Source organism: Vanessa atalanta, chromosome 14 (genome assembly GCF_905147765.1).
Source record: "Vanessa atalanta chromosome 14, ilVanAtal1.2, whole genome shotgun sequence".
Lineage (NCBI taxonomy): Eukaryota > Metazoa > Arthropoda > Insecta > Lepidoptera > Nymphalidae > Vanessa > Vanessa atalanta.
In genome coordinates this window covers 8275303-8295698 of record NC_061884.1, presented here as the reverse complement: position 1 = coordinate 8295698, position 20396 = coordinate 8275303, and the positions used below count along the sequence as shown (strand labels likewise).

The window sequence follows — 20396 nt, the reverse complement described above, 5'->3', positions numbered from 1 at the left end:
GGTATGACGTAATCGACAAGAATGAGCACACGAACATAAAATTATCAAAATCATCGCTACTATTTATCATTAAATAAATAATCCTGGATTAAATCAAAATTTACTGATTCTCTATTAAACATAGTATCGATAAGGGGTATATAAATGTAATACAAATATCGCTGTTAGTTTTAAGTTAAAATGCGTTGCTCTGTCGTGGTCGGATTTTGTTTGGTAGTGGCAGTTTCTGCCACCGTAGAGGTGTCTACTAACTACCACATCGATATCGGTATCCCGGAAGCGACCAGGATAAAAGAAGCCGAGGAAAAGATCTTGGCTAACCAAGACAATGTAAACGAGAGGATAGTTGGTGGTGTTGTATCGCCTCCGAATGCGTTTCCTTATCTGGTAAGTATATTACACAAATATGATGTCCTCCTGATAGATATTTCAACTTCTACTTCTACGAATATCCTTCTGCAAAGGATTGTGCAGTTTGTCGAACATATGGACACTCTTTGTTCCGTCAGTTTCATAGTCTTATTTGACGGCAATCCATCAAAACTTGGGCGAAACAAGGCCCGGAAGTGTGACACTGTGACAGTGTAATATATAGTTTTATATAAGAAGAAAATAGGTAGTTTTAATTAAATAAGCCGTGTTAGGAAACTCATTCACATAAATAATTAAAAATAAATTAATTGTCCGTATGTTTCAACCAAGAATGTGCCTATGGAATATTACAATATTGAGTACGTGTATCTGAATTCAAAAGTAGATTATGTACTATTTTATTTTTTTTCGTAATTGCAGACAAAGTAGATTTCTAAATATGACAGTTAAATTTATTTTAAGACGCGGAAGTGCTCCCTATGTATTTTAATATTTTTAAAATGATCAGCTTGCCATATAAAAATTTAAGAGAATTGGGAGATGAATGAATATAATAAAGCGTAGGAGATTTTTTTTATGTTTGTACATACTAGTCTTTGGATTTAACATTCCGATATAAAAGTATTTGTTTCTTTTTGATAACTCAAATGTTGCGAAATCTTCGGGAGTATCTAGGAAATAATCCTAGACTCATGTATTGAATCTATGTCACAATGCTCTATACCCGAGTAGGTCCTCAGAATAACGTTTTTCTGTGCAGGTCTACGATAGACCCGATCGAAATCTATCCATAATTATTAAAGATCGTTAAAAAATAATGATTTTTGAGTCGATAACATACCGATATTCAAAATTCGTATAATCGAGATATTTCGATATAAATTCCGTGAAATTCAATTACATGACAATTCAACGGGTGGCCATGTTTGACGTTTACGGGTGCGTTCAGAAAGTGTGTTCCAAATAATAATTTCGTGCAGTTATTAAATATAAATAAAAGTTATATATTATATGAAAACTAAATGATAAACCGTATTTGTTTAGTTTTATTTATTTTACCCGAGCGAAGCCGGGTTTTCATCTCATATTTAAATAATAAAGTGTTTAATTATAGTCAAAACAATGAAACATTTAATAAAGCATAAATGTTCACTAACAATACTTGACAATTTCACAGGCTGGCTTGCTCGTCACCTTCTTCAATAACCCGGGTACCTCCGCTTGTGGCTCATCATTGATCAGCGCTGATCGTCTAATTACGGCCGCCCATTGCTGGGACGTTCCTGGCTCTCTATTCGTTAGACAATTCGTCGTGGTACTGGGGTCTCAATTTTTATTCAGCGGAGGCACCAGAATACCCACTTCAAACGTCGTGGTTCACCCCCAATATGATCCAAATTTTTATACAAATGATATAGCTATTATCTACTTACCGTATCGTGTTTCATTTTCCAGTAAGTATAAACATATTTTCTAATGTTTTTTACGTAACGGATAATTAAAGGATTATCTCAGTCATTTTAAAAATATGGACAAAACAAGGTATAGTAAAATGATTGTTGAGAATAGACGTTCATCAAGACTTGCTGTAAAATAAACTTCTTCCTTCTTTTTAAATCAAGAAATCAATAAATGAAGGTGCATTTTGAATTTATTTCAAAGTATAAGAACCTGCGACTTTATCCGCGCAAAATTTATAAAACTTATAAACATTATAAACCTCTCATTTTAAGGGTAAAATAGAATTTTACAATTCACCCCGGGACTCAAACTATATTAGCATGAAATTTCATCTAAATTAGCTCAGTGGTTTAAGCGTAAAGAAGTGCTACCTCATCATGCGAACACCGAAGAAATGTTACTTCTTCACGCTTACGACAATCTAACGACAGAGTTACTTTTGCATTTATAATTTTAATAATCACCGATCTAGGATAGCATTGATCTTTTTTAAATTACTAATTATTTTGTATATTTCAGCCACAATCCGACCAATCGCTCTGCCCCACAACAATTTATGGGATAGCTTCGTGGGTCAAGTCGCCACTGCCATTGGCTATGGCAAGACTAATGATGGTAAATACATTATTTTTAAATTATTTCAAATATAAGTCGTAACTACAAATATAGAATATACTCCATGTTTAGTAATGAATAATTCATTATTACACAAATAATTTTTCTCTTCAAAAATATATTATAACTCTTATATATCATTTTTTATAAAGATCTAAATAATATAAATATAATCTTGTCTAACAGCTCAAACAGGAATATCCGTAAATTCGGTGGTGAGTCACGTCTCCCTGCGAGTGATCTCCGTTCAACAGTGCCGGGCCGTATTCGGCTGGAACTTCGTGCATGAAAGTACCCTCTGCACGGACGGTTTTGGCGGAATTGGCATCTGCGGTGGCGACTCTGGTGGACCTCTTGTTGTCAATCGCAATGGTCAGGAAGTCTTGGTGAGTTAATCCGATGTTACTTCGTTATTAAATGCAATGCTATCATGAAGTACTTTATCTAAATATAAGCTGTTATAAAACTGTTTTTACAACTATGTTTCATTAGCTATGAAACATATTAAGATAGAAGACCTCTATAATGGTTGTATATTCTGTATTTTTATGGTATTGGCTGAAGCAAATGACGAAGAGCTATTCTTCTTCGGTCTCACGCCACCCTTTCCTAACGGTGGTAGTTTTTTGTGGTAGTAGTAGATGTTACGATCTTATTAAGTATTTTTGCTAACTGTAAATTATTATTTTCAGGTGGGTGTCAGTTCATTCGTCGCTAGAGCTGGCTGCCAGCTTGGTCATCCATCTGCGTTTGCTAGGATCACTAGCTTTTACAATTTTATTCTGCAGCACATGTAACTCGGATTCTATCTTTTGACTTTTAATAAGTGTTTAATATTTTATTTTAAAATATAGTTTGATATTGCATTTTAACCGATGTAATTATTATAAATCCCTTATTTATTTGACCACACTCACGTTACCTTTATAAGATGGATTTTTTTCAGACTAATTGACAGTTTTTTTGAATTAATTGTGCTTTTTATATTAAATTTATTAATTATTAATTTAAATTACTATTCATATTAGATATGGTGTATGCCATTTTAATTATTTTAGGTTTTCTGGCATATAATTTTTGTTATAACTATATAAGTATTAGCTTTGTTCCTCATTAATGTTTTTTATGTTTATCTTTTATATAAAATAAATATATAACATATAATAAAAATAGAAAAAAATATATATATTATCTGCTGATGTACTACTGTTTTTAAGATATTTGAAAAGGAAAAATAGAAGATATTAATTAATCATAACACAATAAGACACTTCTCTTAACACTTGCATCGAGTGGTTAAAATGAGCATACATTAAAGCTATTTCTTAGCAAGCTGTAGGAACTGATTTAATATCAAATCATAACTTGTGACTCCTGAATTATTGATTTTATATAGTTGTAATCAAATAAATCAACAACAATATTGAATTGGTAGTGAAGAACACACTTTCTTCATTACAAATTACTAATTTTACATCGTTTTGTTATGCATATTTAAGTTAATGTTATTTATTAACTCAAGATTGATTAGAGAAATATCAATTTCTTTTAAATTCAAAATCAAATCAATTTTTTTTTGGGAAATATTGTTTTCGATCGACATGTAATAGTGGCAGTGACGTCGAGCTATGTATTTTTTATTTTTGGCGGTATTTCAAATTTAATTGGTATTAAATTTAAATACCGCATACTTACATATATATGCACCTTGTATTTTTATCAATTAGAGCCAATTTATCATAGGTCTTCGGTTTTCGGTGGTCGGATTGCAGCGTGAACGTCTAATAATTTCATTATCATATCGTTAAGGAGTTAGTAAAATCTATTGTTAAATTTAAATCAACATAAACTAGTTAGAGTTTGTGAGTAAGGTTAATATTGTCATCTTGTCAACTGTTTCTTTAATAAAAAAGTTAAGTTAAATGACGAAAAGCAAGTGAAAATATATATACGTGATGTAAAGTAGCGATACATACTTGCGATAGTTTAGTCACAATTATCACAAAAAGTCACAATGAACTGAAAGAACACAACATATTTGTTTTATTCAAACAAAATAATATATTTTTATTAAAAAGACTAAAACGTGTACAAAGATAAATTATCACGTCTGTTGTCATAATTAATCATTTAAAAAAATATAATAATCCTGGATTAAATCAGAAATTACCGATTTATTGTAAGATACCAGCGATAAGAGGTACATATATAAATGCAATAAAAACCAATCATTATTTGAACCGCTAGTCTGTCGATGAAAAAATGCGTTGTTTTACGGTGGCAGTATTATGTTTGGTAGCGGCAGTTTCTGCAACCGTAGAGGTGTCTACTAACTACCACATCGATATCGGTATCCCAGAGGCGACTAGGATAAAGGAAGCCGAGGAAAAGATCTTAGCTAACCAAAGCAATATTCAAGGCAGGATAGTTGGTGGTGTAGTAGCGCCACCCAACGCACACCCTTATTTGGTAAGCATACGGTTTATTATTCGTCGACATTTAAAAAACTATTGAATCCTATCATTGTTTTAATGCAATCACAGCGGCATGTAATTTAAATGTTATCAGCTTTTAGGATTATTTTGATTAACATCTTTTTCGTTATCAAATTAATGAGCCAAACAGATTTATTTTATTTATTAATTAATATTACGCATATTAGATTTGTAGGCATTTCAATCTGTTATTTAATATTTTATTTCTTTACTATCTCAATAGTAAATATTTATTTTTGGGTATAAAAATATAAATATATATCTATATAAAAAGGTATACTAGCTGACCCGGTGAACTTTGTTTCCCCTTAGATGCAATAAATAAGCAGGTTTTGGATTTTATTAAGTCCAAATTTTGAGAATTTCTACAATAGCTTTTTATAAGTTTATTAGTGTGACCTGGGATTTGAACCCAGTACTTTAGGATCTCAGACTTTGTAAACTAGTTATAAAAAATAACTACACAGAATATAGAATAAATACCTACTTATCTTTACCTATCTTCGTTTTTTATTATTGTCTAGCTTTCGTTTGGCGGGTCGTGTGTCATGGTCAATTATTATCGCATAAATTAATTATCTACTAATGATAACAAATTGTACCTAATTGACACATTTTTTTTGGCAATAGTGTCTAAATATTTTCAAACACATTTTGCATAAATGTTGATTGATAAAAAAATTAGTATAAATATGTTTACATAACATACTCATATTAACACCTACATATAATAGACAATTTTACTACTTCAAGCATTCATTGCTGCCTATGTTCATAAGTAAGTAGCATTTTAATAAGTCGGCTATACCGGAATACTAATGTTTTATAAATTGGTTTTATAATATTTAAATAATAAAATAATATTCCCTTTATTTTAAGTAGGAACTAAATTATACACATAACTATTTAATAGCACTTTAGTTGAACGACGAACTTTTAATAAAGCATAAATGTTCTAGAATACATTTACGAACTATATAAAGCAACCTTAACAATATTTAACAATTTCACAGGCTGGCTTGCTCGTCACCTTCTTCAATCACCCGGGTACCTCCGCTTGTGGCTCATCATTGATCAGCGCTGATCGGCTCATTACGGCCGCCCATTGCTGGGACGTTCCTGGCTCTCTATTCGTTAGGCAATTCGTCGTGGTACTGGGGTCTCAATTTTTATTCAGGGGAGGCACCAGAATACCAACATCAAATGTTGTGATCCACCCTGAATGGGATGCTTCATTTTTAAGAAATGATATAGCCATTATCTACTTACCATACCGTGTTACGTTTTCATGTAAGTACTTTTTTTTTAAAATATTTTTCGTGGTCATTTTAATATTTGTTTTCTGTTTGCTAATTTATAATTTTCTCGATTAAATGCCATGACATGAATTGCCTATTGCACTTGAGTGGGTTTTTGTAATCTAAATCTTGTCGTTAGTTAATTTGAATAAGTTTTAATGAAAATAATATTTCAGCTGCAATTCAACCAATTGCTCTGCCCCACAACAACTTATGGGATAGTTTCGTGTCCGAAACCGGCACTGCAGCGGGATACGGCAAGACAAATGATGGTAATTATGTTTTTTTCATTGGTTTAAAAAAAAACGAAATCCACAAAGATTTGCTTCTCTTTCTCTTCCATATGAGATTTTAGTCTCAATTTGTAAATTTATATAAATTAAGTTTATATTAATAACAATCTTGTCGTCCAGCTCAAACAGGAGTATCCGTAAATTCGGTGGTGAGTCACGTCAACCTGCGAGTGATCTCAGTTCAACAGTGCCAGGCCGTATTCGGTTCGAACTTCGTGCAAGAAAGTACCCTCTGCACGGACGGTTTTGGCGGAATTGGCATCTGCGGAGGCGACTCTGGTGGACCTCTTGTTATCAATCGTAATGGCCAGAACATTTTGGTAAGTTTTTTCCTTTGACATACTTAGTGTATGTAAACTATTAAAAATTTGCATTTAATCTGACAAAATCGACCAATCGTTATTCTTTACAATGTAAATGTAAGGAAAAATATTAGTGTTAGTCTATTTCGGACACCAGATTGAATTCCCCATCTAAACGAAATACATGTAATATACGATTATTATGAAATCGAAAATAACTCAGTCTGCCTGTCCGTTGCTCTTTCACGGCCGAACTACTGAACCGAATTCGATGTAATTTGGTAAGAAGCAAGCAATACAAATTGACGACCTTGAAGTACATCCGACTGTTATGAACTTAATAAGCGTTATTCTTGATTGTTAAATTTTATTTTAGGTGGGTGTGAGTTATTTCGTCGCTTTGTGGTGGTTAGTTGGTGGTAGGTGGTAGATGGATGTAACGATCTTATTAAGTATCTTTGCTAACTGTAAATTATAATTTTCAGGTGGGTGTCAGTTCATTCGTCGCTAGTGCTGGCTGCCAACTTGGTCACCCGTCTGCGTTCGCCAGAGTCACTAGCTTCTACGATTTTATAAAGCAGCACATGAACTAATATTCTAAAAAGGACTGATTAAATTATTGCTTATGTTATATTTATTGTAATATTTGAGCATTTAAATATTCTTAAAAAGTGTTTAATTGAATATGACAACGTATACCATATGAACATTAAGTATTTATTATTTATACCTACCTCACATGCAACATGTACAATACATATTTAAGTACTTTTTCATGTTATTTGTAAATAAATGTTTTTTTTTTAATATTCACTATGAAGTTTGTTTGAGATTTCCGATAATTTTACTCTAAATATAAAAACAAAGAAGCCCTCACGCTTACTCTACTAAAATGATTAGGTATAAAATAACGTTGATAAAAACTTGGAATAGTCTATAGTAGTTACTTATTAGTTCACGAATAAAATAATGACTCAGCTTAGAATTTTGATATGATATTACTTCCAAAAAGTGTTTTGTGCTTTAAGTCTTGGTAGTAGGGCTCTGTGCTAGCCCGTCTGGGTAGGAACCACTCAATCATCAGATGTTCTACTGCCAAACAGCAGTACCCAGTATTATTGTGAACCGGTTCAAAGGGTGAGTGAGCCAGCGTAACTACAGGCACAAGGGATATAACATCTTAGTTCCCAAGGTTGGTGGCAAGTTGGCGATGTAAGGAATAATTGATATTTCTTACAACGCGACGCGGCTATGAGCGGTGGTGACCACTTACGATTAGGTGGCCTATTTGCTCGTCCGCCTATATATATAATATAAAAAAGCCTTTTAATAAATATTGATAAGATATTATGATCACTTCGATATATGAGAAAAAAAGACCATTTTATTTCAAGCTCCTTTATTTTGACCAGGTACCACGCGTCCATTCTGATAGTTGAGTTATTTAAAATGACTATCTATAAAATATTTTTTAAATCGACAATAGATAATAAAAATATTTCATCGATATTTTCAGTTACACGATATAAATAACCAATATTCCTCACTCAGTCCCACGATGTTGAGCCAAAGTCAAATTAAAATTTATGTGACGGCTCCGATTAAAAAAAAAGTCAACTTTTATGTCATAATTTGTCAATATACAAATTTTGACACTGACATTTAATTTCGTCAATGTCAACACAGCTGAGAAGAGAGTTGACAAACATTGACGTATAGCAAAATCAAAATTAAAAAAGTCACTGTGCAAATCGTGATCGGGTGGAATGGGGGCACGAATGTTAGCAACATTTCCACGTTTAATCTCAATTCCAATTATTCACGTGGAAGTCAAAGACTTTAAGAATCATTTGCACTGTTGGTACAAATACATTTTTTAGAATTAAAGACGAATGTTGCCGCCGTTTGTTAAGTTCAGTATTTTCCGCGGCGGCTTGAACCTTTAACATTGTTTCCCTTATAGATGACGGGGATGATGCGTCAACGCATGTAGCTTGTCACACCAAGGCCGGTCCCCGTTACCAGGGAACCAGAGTCAAAGGTTCAATTTTGTTTTAAGAGTTTTACATATAAAGTTTGATGACGTGAATGGTGATAATTTAAATATTTTTAATTATTTCCTATAATTATTATTATTTATCAACTCTATTTATTTTCAGCTATCTCTTTATCGTGCGACTGTTCAAGGTTAAATAATGAAGATGATGTATCACAACTATTTAAATATTATATATAATATCAATTTCCAACCTTTGTCATTCGTTACCACAATTTCCTTATTCATTTCTACACAATTACATATACAACAAATTGGTGTTGCTACACGAAAATTTAAAAGTGTGCGACAAAAGCCTCCGCGTTACATTGCTAACAGAACATAATGTTTCATTTATTTAAAACCTTTAAAATGTTTTCAAATTACAACAACAACTTTACACATATTATCATGCATTATAATTTAATACCTTATTTAGTATTTGTCGAGCTGTCAAAATGATAGAATATAAAAATAAGCTTACGAAAAAGTTTTCCTGTCGTAAGATTATCTTTAAATTCTTTTAATTGTATAAAGAATTTGTAGAATTTTCTTATTTTATAGATTGATATATTTTAAAATTAACAAAATTATGACTACGAACCGTTGAGACTAGAGATAAAACCTATTTTATAATTTTGTAACCTAAAACTACATTTATATTGCATAGTGCTCGGGATTAGTGACAATTTAATTTAAACTTTATATGACAAATTATCTGTTACATTGATTTATCATTTGATTATTTACTCTACGCAACTATTTCGTTTTACATGCTAATGGAAATAATATATCGATGTTTTTAAAACAAAAATAACTTTGGGCTTGGCTTGAACAAAGTGTATCGTTCACTAGTCGTATTTAAAACAATAGATAATCAATAAAAAATTGAATATATTCATCAATTTATTTGTGTTAATTGTTAACATTAAGATTGGAGCCCTTTTAAAATATAATATTTAATAAAACCTACGTGAAGGCAAAGCTGATCATTATTATTTACAAGCCTCTCCAGTTAAATTCTTAAAATAACTAAATTCACTAATTATTATTTACCTTGAGACGACAATTCCGGTTTATTAATTTCATATTTACACCGCTTTTTCATAAAACATTAAAAATAACCGACATCTTAAACAAATATAATAATGCAATGAACATTAATTGAAAACAGCACAGAATAAGTAAATCTTAAAAGGAAGCAATAATTAACAAACTACCATAATACGATATCACAGTTCATTTATGCAAAAAGTATTATAAATCATAAATATGCCAAAATTAATTTGAATATGAGAATAAGTTTATGGCAATAATAACTTAAAATACGAAAAATAAAGACATTTTTAAAAATACAAATCTATAATACACATGGCAACATCGAGAGCATAGACAAAGTTGCGAATGCGAGCGTTTTTTTTATCTGTACTCGGACTTTTTTTTTTAATTTACTTTTTTATCGTTTTAAATATATAGAAAGTGCTTATATTAATCGCTGATGCGATACACTGATTAAATTTTATTATTGTTTTGATATGAAACAATAGCTTAATATTAAATAGAATGTGCTGACATCGAAATGTAGAAATCTGAAATTTATCCAAAACATAACTACATTTTCGCTTCTAAAATAGCTTTATAAGGACAATGATAACCGTCATCGTTCCAGATGACTACATTTTGAATATTAAAAGTAAAGAGTTCGAAGCGTAAATGTAGTTGTGTTGTTATTGTTTATGGTATTAGCTAAATCTGTGTGTGTTTATGTCGGACACAAGACTTTGAGTATGTAGTCTGTTAGCAGCGTCGGCACGGTGGGGCTGTCTTCGTTGATTGCTTTGAGAACTGAAAATAAAGTTTTTTTTAGCTTGTGTTTAATTTTAATGCTGTCATTAGTTTTTATCTGCTTCGTTAATAAAGTGACTAGCTTATAAGTTTAAACCCCGGATCCGGCCCGGCCATTAAATTATTTTTAGATTTGTCGTGATATTCTCAGTAGTAGACTGGAATATGGTAATGTATTTATGAAATTAATTAATCTTACTCATATATATAATTATAGGATGACTCGGGACCATTTGGATTTTTGGTTACTGAGTCTACAGTCTATGGTAGGCTCTATGACTCAACACAGAAGAGTTCATAATACCGTAAATATGATCACTTAAATATATAATTGGCTTAAAAAACTTACTTTTGATAAGAACTTGGAGAGATTGATTGTCGGGAGGTCCATTGTCCATGTGGAACGGGATCACTGTAGTCAAGTACTAAAAAAAAATAACGCATCTATGTAGTTGTCCAAAATATTATAAGATTTAGAAGATTTTTAATACCATATTTTTATATATCTGACAATTTAATATTTCTTATTACAGATTGCTTGCAAGATTCATAGACAACAAACTGCCTGTCTATGTGTTATGGTCTAATTATTGTTTTAGTTTAGTATCATGCAATAAGTGATTGCTCTCTCTGAACCAACAACTGCTCGAGCGGCAGCTCACCTTGGGCTCGGAGTGCGAGTGGTTGAGGTTGGGCGAGCGCGGCGCGCCGGGCCGCTTCTTCTTCTCGATGTGGTGCTGGCGGCGCTTGTTCTGCACGGCCAGCAGCAGCGATATGAAAGTGTTCTTCAGCTCCTTCTCGTACTCCAGCTCGTCCCTCAACGCCAGCTCCGCTATCAGCGTCTCCGAGAACTCCCGGATCAGCACTTCCAGTTCCATAAATATCTCGTTCAGTTGAGCGAGTGATAATTGACGTAGTTCTGTAATTCGATTAAGGTTATTTTAGTAATGTTATCGTTACGATTTTTTATGATTACACCGACTTTGTCCATCTATTCTTCGTCTTTTTCGATTTTGTATAATATTTCTGAGCCTTTATTTACTGTCATTTGTCCACTTTATGGTTTCAGCTCGAGGAGAAAGATTGGAGCGAATGAAGCGTCGTGGAATAATACATCGCGCTTTTATTATGTGCATACACATATTGGGCCAGAATTTCATCTGACATGTAAAGGTCCAATTATGATGTTTTCTCCTCGCTTGGTACGATGACAACGATGTAAACTCAGTAATACTTGCCCGGATGTGAAACCGCAATCGGTGAAGTCGTTATTATAACGTAAAAATAATTTAAAAAATATTTAAAACCTACTTTACGTCTGTGTTTAACGGTTATTCTATAAAACATAATATTAAAATACGCTTAGTCATGTGTGTCATTACTTGATAACTACTGCCAATCTAAATTTAGTTCCAAAATAATATTTGAAATAAAAAAAATACCCGTAAACTCCGATTCTATATTCAGATCAATGATCAAAAGATGTGCGAATCAATCGAAAGTTTCGAGGTGAACGCTCTCTCGACATATTCGTAAACATCAACGTCACCTTATTTATCTAGATATCCTACGTATCCGATACATTCTGAGAAACTTCACCTTAAGCTGGGGCAAAACAAATGACTCGAGTTACAATCAGAACGCTGTGCTAGCAAAATTCAAGGTATGAATTTTATAAGATGGATATCATTTTATAGAACTTTTCTTTAAAAATAGAGAAAATCTTCGACTAAGAGAGAGTTAACAGGATAGTTTAATTTATGTCATATGGTTAAATAACTATATCTTAAGTGAATTATTTGTGAAAACATTTTTTTTAATAATTCGATCTTTTAAATATCTTATGTATTTATATTAAATCAAATTTTACTTTAGGATTTAATGACTATTTGTTTTAGAACGATGGCGTATATTTTATTGTTTAAAAAACAAACTATCATGACAATTGTCTTTCAAACAATAGAATATCTCGTTGGGTTTTAAGGATGTTTATTTATTTTCAAATGTATGTTTTGGATTAGTTCTATGATTAGGGTTGCCAGTGTTTAAATAATTAATTTGGACAATTTCGAATTTTTAATAACAGTCGATTTTACAACTATTTTATTAATAATTCAGATCAGTTTGTAATTCGTATCAGAGCATACGATGGCAGGATTTAGTATAAGTATATTTAGAATATATATATTAGAAGGTATATATTTTCTGTATTTGATATTACGTCGAAAACATATCAATTTATTTAGTTAATTGAACAACTTAACTGACGGGCAAAAGACGAAATTTAAAATTCCACATTTGAAATGATATTAAACTGAAACTTAGCACAACGACTGAATATGTAACGAATTTGCCACAAAAGATTCACTAACGTCACTTCTTCTGAGTTATGAGCGAAAGAAATTAAATTATTTATATTTTGAAGTTTTCAATAAAATATATTAACTTAATAAATTTCAGTTGAGTTGCTTTAACAGTTTTGAAAATATACAGATGTTTTGAATATCCTGAAAATTATAACAAATATGTAATATTCCGGATGATTACGTAATGACTGTAACGATAACTGTATTATTCCTGACGGCGTTGAGAGGTCATGACTATGTTACGTCGTAAAGCATTATTTACGTTAACGATTTATTAAGCTTGGTACAAATGCCGTTAACTTTTAAGCAAGACGTGTAATAAAATAATTAAATCCATTACCTAATGACCAAAACCAATCCGTTTTTTGGATTACACAACATTTCAATAAGCTATAGGTATTTATAAAGCAAATAACTATAACATGCATACAAATGAAAGGAATGTGCAATGTTGCAATGTTTAAAAAAATGTTATGTACAGAATAAATAATTAAAAAAAAAACACTTATTTTACAAATATTATAATAAACATTTAAAAAAAAAGATTTTATAGATATTTTTGTGAATGTATATTGTAATTACTGTCAACTATTATGTACAATTCAATTCAAATTGTATTCATGATTCCGTATTCAGTCATAAGTCGGAATTCCTTGGGATTCAAACATTTAGGCGCCGATTTTCTACGGATAGATTTTATTTGCGAAATGGAAGCGAAGGCAAGGCATTTATTTATAAACCAATTTTCTTAGCGAGTTTTTTTTTTAGCTTCGTTATTATGCAATACCGTTTTTATATTCCTTGGCACTCTCTCGTATTTCCCCGATTAATTATTCTATGATCAATATTCTATAGGAGGTCAAGTCTTATAAAAAATATTCAGGAAAATCCGAGCTAATGGCTTGGATAAATGTGATTTTACGTCGCTATTGTGTGTCAACTATCATTGTTATTTATAGCATAGTTTTAACCCATTTATATATATATAAAATTTGAAATCAAAAAAGCTTAATATTTTATTTTTATTGCAAAATGGCAAAATGTTGAAACTATAACTAACCTACTTGAATAAAGTATATTTTTGAAATGTTTTATATAATTACTAATCCAAAAGTTTACGCGTATATAATAACATAAACATAAATAAGTGATTATAATAATAAAATAAATGTATATAAAACTCACTATCTTCATAAAGGGGAGAATTGAGCACCTCCTTCCCCTTTTCCAGGGCCTCGTTATATTCTATCAGATCGCCCTCTGAGGACGGAGTCTCCTGCATCATGTCGTCTATTTCTTGTATTACCTGAAATCAAATGTAACATTTATCAAATTACACTAATAATATTTGATATATCAGAAGCATTTTTTTCATATTAATATCAAACCTTTAGTACATATGAACCTAATGCAACAAATATTTTTATAAAATGTAATGATATATTTAGAATATATAATTGATAATAAAAGTGGACTGCAATAATTACGAAACTAAATTTTGTAGTAAAGTAAAGAATTATTTTTCAATGGACTGGAGATGTCCATAAAAAAAAAAAAACAAAATTTAGTCGGTATCATTCTCCTTTTAAATTAATATTTTAAATTAGATAAAATTCGATGAAATCGATTTCTACGCTGTTTATCGAGAGTGTTGATACTGTATTATATTATGCTTTGAATCATAATAAAATTTGTAGACTAAGTTAGGCTTTAAACACTGACACTTTTAAAAGTAAAATATTAATATGTTACAGATCGTATAAAGCTGTTGTATCTCAGGAACTAGAATATGAAGGTGCTAGATATGTAACAACCCTAAAGTGTATCAGAAATCGTGCATACTGGATAAATTTTAATTGATGTTCTTGTTTATTACAACAATATTATGTATATTCACAGTAGCATTGATCACTTTGATAAAATCAGTGATAATCATTGTATGTGCACAAGAAGTAAGGATAAGCTTACAACGCCAATTTTCCGACTCCGCAAAAGTCAATAAATCATTCTTGGGGCAAGGTAACCGTTTCTATAAAAAAATTCTGCATACATTTTTAACTTTGCCGTTTCAAATCAAATAATTTGTAAAAATATTTATCTAAAATATCTATGGTGATGTTTTAAATAACTTTTGAAAATATTCAAATAAATTAGTTTATTGTATGAAAAAAATTGATGTTTTTGTATATTTTTATATCGTAATCATAAAGTTTTATACAAAAGACTTATAATACTAAATGGTATACTTGACAACACAAATACTTGAAAATGTACAATTTATGAGTACATAACCTCATTATCTAACAGATATGTGTATTTGTTTTGTTTATAGAACTCACTTCATCAGCAGTTTTCACTGGGCACTCGTGGTCCTGATGTAAACCTCCTAAGATCAGAGCGTGCATGTCCAGATCAGACGCGACCGCTTCGTCTTCTGAGCTATGTATCTCATCGTCCGGCGTCATAGCACCCTAAAAGACAAAGGTATGATATTTATCATTTGAATAACCGTTAGAAATTTGTTCCTAAAGGAGAGAATGACTAGAAAAACAAGTGGGTAAAAAAGGAAATAAAAAAATATTAAGCTGATAAGTGCGTGTTGGGCCTATAAGGATTCCTACTTACGAGTTGTCTCCGGGTCGCTCGCTCCACGCCACGCTGCATCATGATAAACTTTAGCCATTTAGCAAATGCCTTTTTTATTTCAGCTAACGTATAATGACCAGTAATGGACAAGTTATTATGAAAGTAATTTATACGCTCCAAATACTATATTAACTATTGTTGATAAGAAGCAAACTACTAGTGTTACTTATATTAATATTTAATAATTGAAATATTTTACAAATGTTTTAAATTTTAACTTCTTGTAAAATATTTTAAATTATCCATAGTTCTCAAGGTACATATTTTTTATAAAGTATTCTTGAATTACACATACATATTTTTTATTCACAAAAAACGTTTTAATAACAATGTATAATGAAAAAATATTTGGAACAGAAGTAGCCTCATTAAAACCTTGTTTGGAGGTCGGTGAACTTCGCTACGTTTATACAACAATGGACAAAACTTTTCTCATGAATAGCCTTCTAGCTCTCCGAAATATTTTTCTATGGCGTATTATGAAAAATACAAAACTATACGAGAACGAACTTGCAATGCTGCATTGACTAAGCAAACTACTTTGGTACATTAGTGTATTATAAGTGTACTGTGCCTGATGTTGGTTAAAATTATTGTAAACTTTTATTCAAAATTTTCTAAGTGGTTCATAAGTTTTTTAACAGTTTCAAATCGATTAAAATATTATAGACAAGACGTAAAACATTAAAATAACTCAAAAAAAAAAACCCTAAAACGAATTATGTTGTAACAATTTATAGATGGGAAGTTTAAATGAATGCAGCCCAAAGTGTTACGTATTATTCAATATCAGATTACTGCCAAAGTGCTAAATTCTTCACAAGTTTCACAGCTCCAAGAACCATTAATGGACTACGTCGGAGTTCTATTTTATATATTATTATGTTCATGTGATATGAATTTCAAGTGGAACAAACAAACGTGTGACCTTAGATTTTAATATACTGAGCGGAATTGGAGCAGTCGTGAATCATCTACGTCGCGTCTTGTAAGAATCAGAATATGAATATGATATAAACAATTTATACGGTTATTATATTTAATTAAATCTTTTCATTATTGTATTATTCTGAAATGATTATGAATTTGTTAATTTTGTACCTTTTTGTCGCTCAGGTTCAATGTTGGGATGTGCATCTTCCTCGAGAAGGACTTTGTCCAGTCAATTGGTAGGATGTTCCCGAAATTTCCTGTGATTGTCCACCACATTCTGTAACAAAGAAATTCAAAAATTTCGTTTATATAAATCTTATAATATTCATCAATATCAGAGCATGGTCAGAGAGAGAGATGGAGCAGAGAGTGGTGTGAGCCTGAAAGTGGTAAAATGTCCTTAAAATGTAGTATCAGCTTTAATTAAAATTTAATCGGCTATATATCGCGTAATTTATCGAGTGCTGTAATAAATGTCCCGACCGTCTTCTCTATTCAGATTTATTGTCAACTGTTTATATTATTCCGATATTTTTATAGATGTTTTATTTAGAGGATTTGACTCTACTTAAATAATTTTTGTCCATTGACGATAGTCCAATCATTGTAGATTATTATAGTGGCGAAGGTTTGATCTTTTAAAGGAGGTATTTAAGTAAATTGATTTAAATTATCTATTTTATATTTTTGCATAGAAATATATATTTTTTTCATTAATAATATGTAGCCGTGGCCTTGTGAATGAAACTAAACCGCAAATATGATTTGAAATAATCCTCGGTGTATTTCCCGTGAGGTTTGTGCTGGGAACAGCGCAATTGCGTCAATCTTCCCAATTATTTGCGTACAAGGTCAACGAAGGATGATGATGGCTTTTATTTCTAGGTACTGCGTAACAATTTTTGTTATTTCTGATTATGCAATCCAAAACATCGTGAATTATAATTGCATAAATATATTACATAATGTAATGAATGTGTTTAATTTTCGTATTATTATCGTTAAACCAAAACGATTGATTTTAAGGTTAACCTATTGTTATATGAATTATATTTGTAGTGTTATTTTATAAATTATTCAAAATTCAACAATGAGTGAAGGCTGCTCCTTTTGATATTGTAGCAGAAATAAATGCATTCTGTATCTTTATTTTTAAGCAACTCTGCAACTTATGATATACTATATGATATACCTAAACACAATTCTCGAAAATTATTTTATTAAAATATTTTATTACAGATAAAAAAACAAAATGTATAATCACTTATTGAGGTCGAGGTACTGGGATGGTTTAAAAAAAGTGTTGCGTAATATATGCAGCAAAAATAAACAGAATATACTGTATGTTTTCGTAGCCAATTATACAAACAGTTAGTTCGCGATTCTTTTAAATATATCTTTATACAAGATTTCATATTTTTCATTCAAGAGATTTATATATACAAGACATGCGAATTATAAAATGAAAAGGCAGAGAATTTCAACAATCCTAGCTATAAAAAAATCAAGAATTTTTCTTTTTCTGTTTGTTTCTCAATCTAAAAGTTGTATATAGACATCTTATTGTACCCAAGTGAAGCCGGGACGTGTATTATTATAACAAAAATCTTGAGGTGTGAGACGTTACGCATTTTAAATGTTTTTGAGTGTGATTGCAGGAACCCTGTTCGTGAAACAACACGAGCGTATGTGACTCAGCCGGAGACACAAATTGGCGTCAATTTGAGATCGCTCTGAACGTCACGGCTCAATTGAGGAATGTGTCACTTTACATTACATACAAGTAGTACGCACTCGCTGTGGTTTTATCAGAGTCTGCCTTAGACTCTCTCGATGACATGCAAGCGTTACTTTATATTAATAAACGATGACAGGAGTAGAACGCAATTGAATCATTTATTTGTATAACAGCTGGACGAGAATTGTTATATGATAAAATATTATGGGCAAGGTCTACTCTATATAATACTCGTAACGTTAGTTCTTTGTGCAACAATATATCAGTCATTTATTTAGTATTCAAAATATGGCTCAACGTACTAAAACTGTAAATATTGGTAAACCATATATTATTAAAAATAAATACTAAAAGTGAGGAATAATAAGGTATATTATACGAAAAGGAAACTGCTTTGTAAAATTCACTCGTAAATAAAGTATAAGATACGTCAATTAAAAAGTAGCGGGTTTTAAGTTACAATGTGTATACTTATCAGTAGCTACTCAAAAGTAATAAATTTCGGATAAAATATGCAGAGAATTAATAAATAAAGTACCAATTAAATGTAACCTCGTCATCTGTCACTAGTATTGGATATCACATAATTATAAATATTGATAAATTGCGATGACCTTTTGAAGAAGCAACCGAGAAAGTTTGCTTATCTGAAGTAATATTATCATATCAACTGCATAATGTTGTCTGAATTAGTCAAATAACTTAAATATATTATCCATAGTTTATTGTACAATATCTAATACGAAACTAATTCGAATATATGTATTTTTTTTTAATCTTATGGTTCATAACATGAAAAACCGTACAAAGGTCTCTATGTAGGAATAGTTTAGTTACAGTTCTAGTGTTATAACGGTCAAGAAAGCTCCTAATGAGCAGGTTGAGTACATCTTCACATGCTTCCTACATGCGAGTGCGTACCTGACTCAGATTTTTCTAGATAAAGTAACTAGAAAACAAAAGACTGCACGTCACTTTGTAAATTTAAAAGTATTGCGTATGATATTATTTACAGCCTATGCAAACTCTTTTAAGTCGACCTTAGACCGTAATGAATGATATAATTTTGTCTACAAGCAACATTTTTTCGCATTAGTGTACTTAATATCTTATCTTTGCTTCGCTTAGTTTTAAGTATGTTTTATTGTTACCGCATCCTAAAATTATGTATATACAATTATCGCTACATGAATACCTACTCACAATTTTTTATCAATTCTTTGTAATTGCGTTGGTGTTTTTATATTGTAAGGTACATCTGTTTATTTTTTATCTTTGTTATTGGTTGCGAATGACAATCTCAATAACACGAGGTCTGGTGTAGTAATTACGACCTTTGACGTAAGAGCGCCATATGGTATGTGGTTTGCAGATGACTATTCGCCATTAAATTCAATATTAACAGAATGGCGCACAGTTTTTACGCTACATAATTTTAAACTATAATTTGTCTTCACGTTATTTTTACACATAAATGTTAAACGATAAAAAAATAATACAGATTATCTTTTAGAAAGTCTGAAAAGTAAGACATAAAAAATGAATTTATTTGAACGTGATATTTATTTTGCGTGCGATAAACTAATATTGAATGAATAAGGAAGTTTGTTTCTTTTTTTTATAACTCAAATATTTAAAAAATCGAAGCATTTGGTACACTTGCTTGGTGATTGTTAAAAATCAACCATTCTTGGAAAAATAATTTCTGAATACATTCGTCAGAGACGAAAAGAGACTCAAACAGTTAAAATCAGAGGTGTTATTTTTTTATTTCATTTTTTGAAATTTTAATAACGTATACTTCTAAGATAAACATAGTAAGCATTTAATATGTTTATAGATTGTATAGTTAATAATGCAAAAGATTTTGCAAATATTTTGTCCCAACGATTGTAATACTACGTTAAGAAAATAAATGTTTCAAACTTTTGTAATATTTTTTCGATGTATTACTAATAGTATTCGATATATCGATATCGATTTAATTGTTAAACAAA

At 30.8% G+C, this 20396-nt stretch overlaps 3 protein-coding genes across 3 annotated transcripts in view; 2 read left to right on the top strand and 1 right to left on the bottom strand.

Annotated features, from left to right (window-relative positions):
• The first annotated feature begins 180 nt into the window (after positions 1–180).
• LOC125068867 (brachyurin-like) lies at positions 181–3293 on the top strand. Its single transcript, XM_047678215.1, has 5 exons — positions 181–387; positions 1550–1826; positions 2353–2448; positions 2635–2834; positions 3141–3293. The coding sequence occupies exons 1-5, from the start codon at positions 181–183 to the stop codon at positions 3243–3245; spliced, it is 885 nt and encodes a 294-aa protein (XP_047534171.1). The 3' UTR covers positions 3246–3293.
• A 1387-nt stretch (positions 3294–4680) lies between these two features.
• On the top strand, positions 4681–7510 carry LOC125068866 (brachyurin-like). Its single transcript, XM_047678213.1, has 5 exons — positions 4681–4917; positions 5957–6233; positions 6418–6513; positions 6655–6854; positions 7322–7510. The coding sequence occupies exons 1-5, from the start codon at positions 4711–4713 to the stop codon at positions 7427–7429; spliced, it is 888 nt and encodes a 295-aa protein (XP_047534169.1). The 5' UTR covers positions 4681–4710; the 3' UTR covers positions 7430–7510.
• Positions 7511–8224: 714 nt separating this feature from the next.
• Positions 8225–20396, bottom strand: part of LOC125068712 (fasciculation and elongation protein zeta-2) — a 37298-nt gene continuing 25126 nt past the window's right edge. Inside the window, exons 2-7 of the mRNA XM_047678002.1 lie at positions 16830–16938; positions 15422–15553; positions 14268–14388; positions 11379–11635; positions 11066–11141; positions 8225–10716 (exon numbers count right to left, since the gene is read on the bottom strand). Of these exons, the coding sequence (XP_047533958.1) occupies positions 10634–10716; positions 11066–11141; positions 11379–11635; positions 14268–14388; positions 15422–15553; positions 16830–16938 (778 nt within the window). The 3' untranslated portion in view covers positions 8225–10633. The remainder of the gene's footprint in view (positions 10717–11065; positions 11142–11378; positions 11636–14267; positions 14389–15421; positions 15554–16829; positions 16939–20396) is intronic.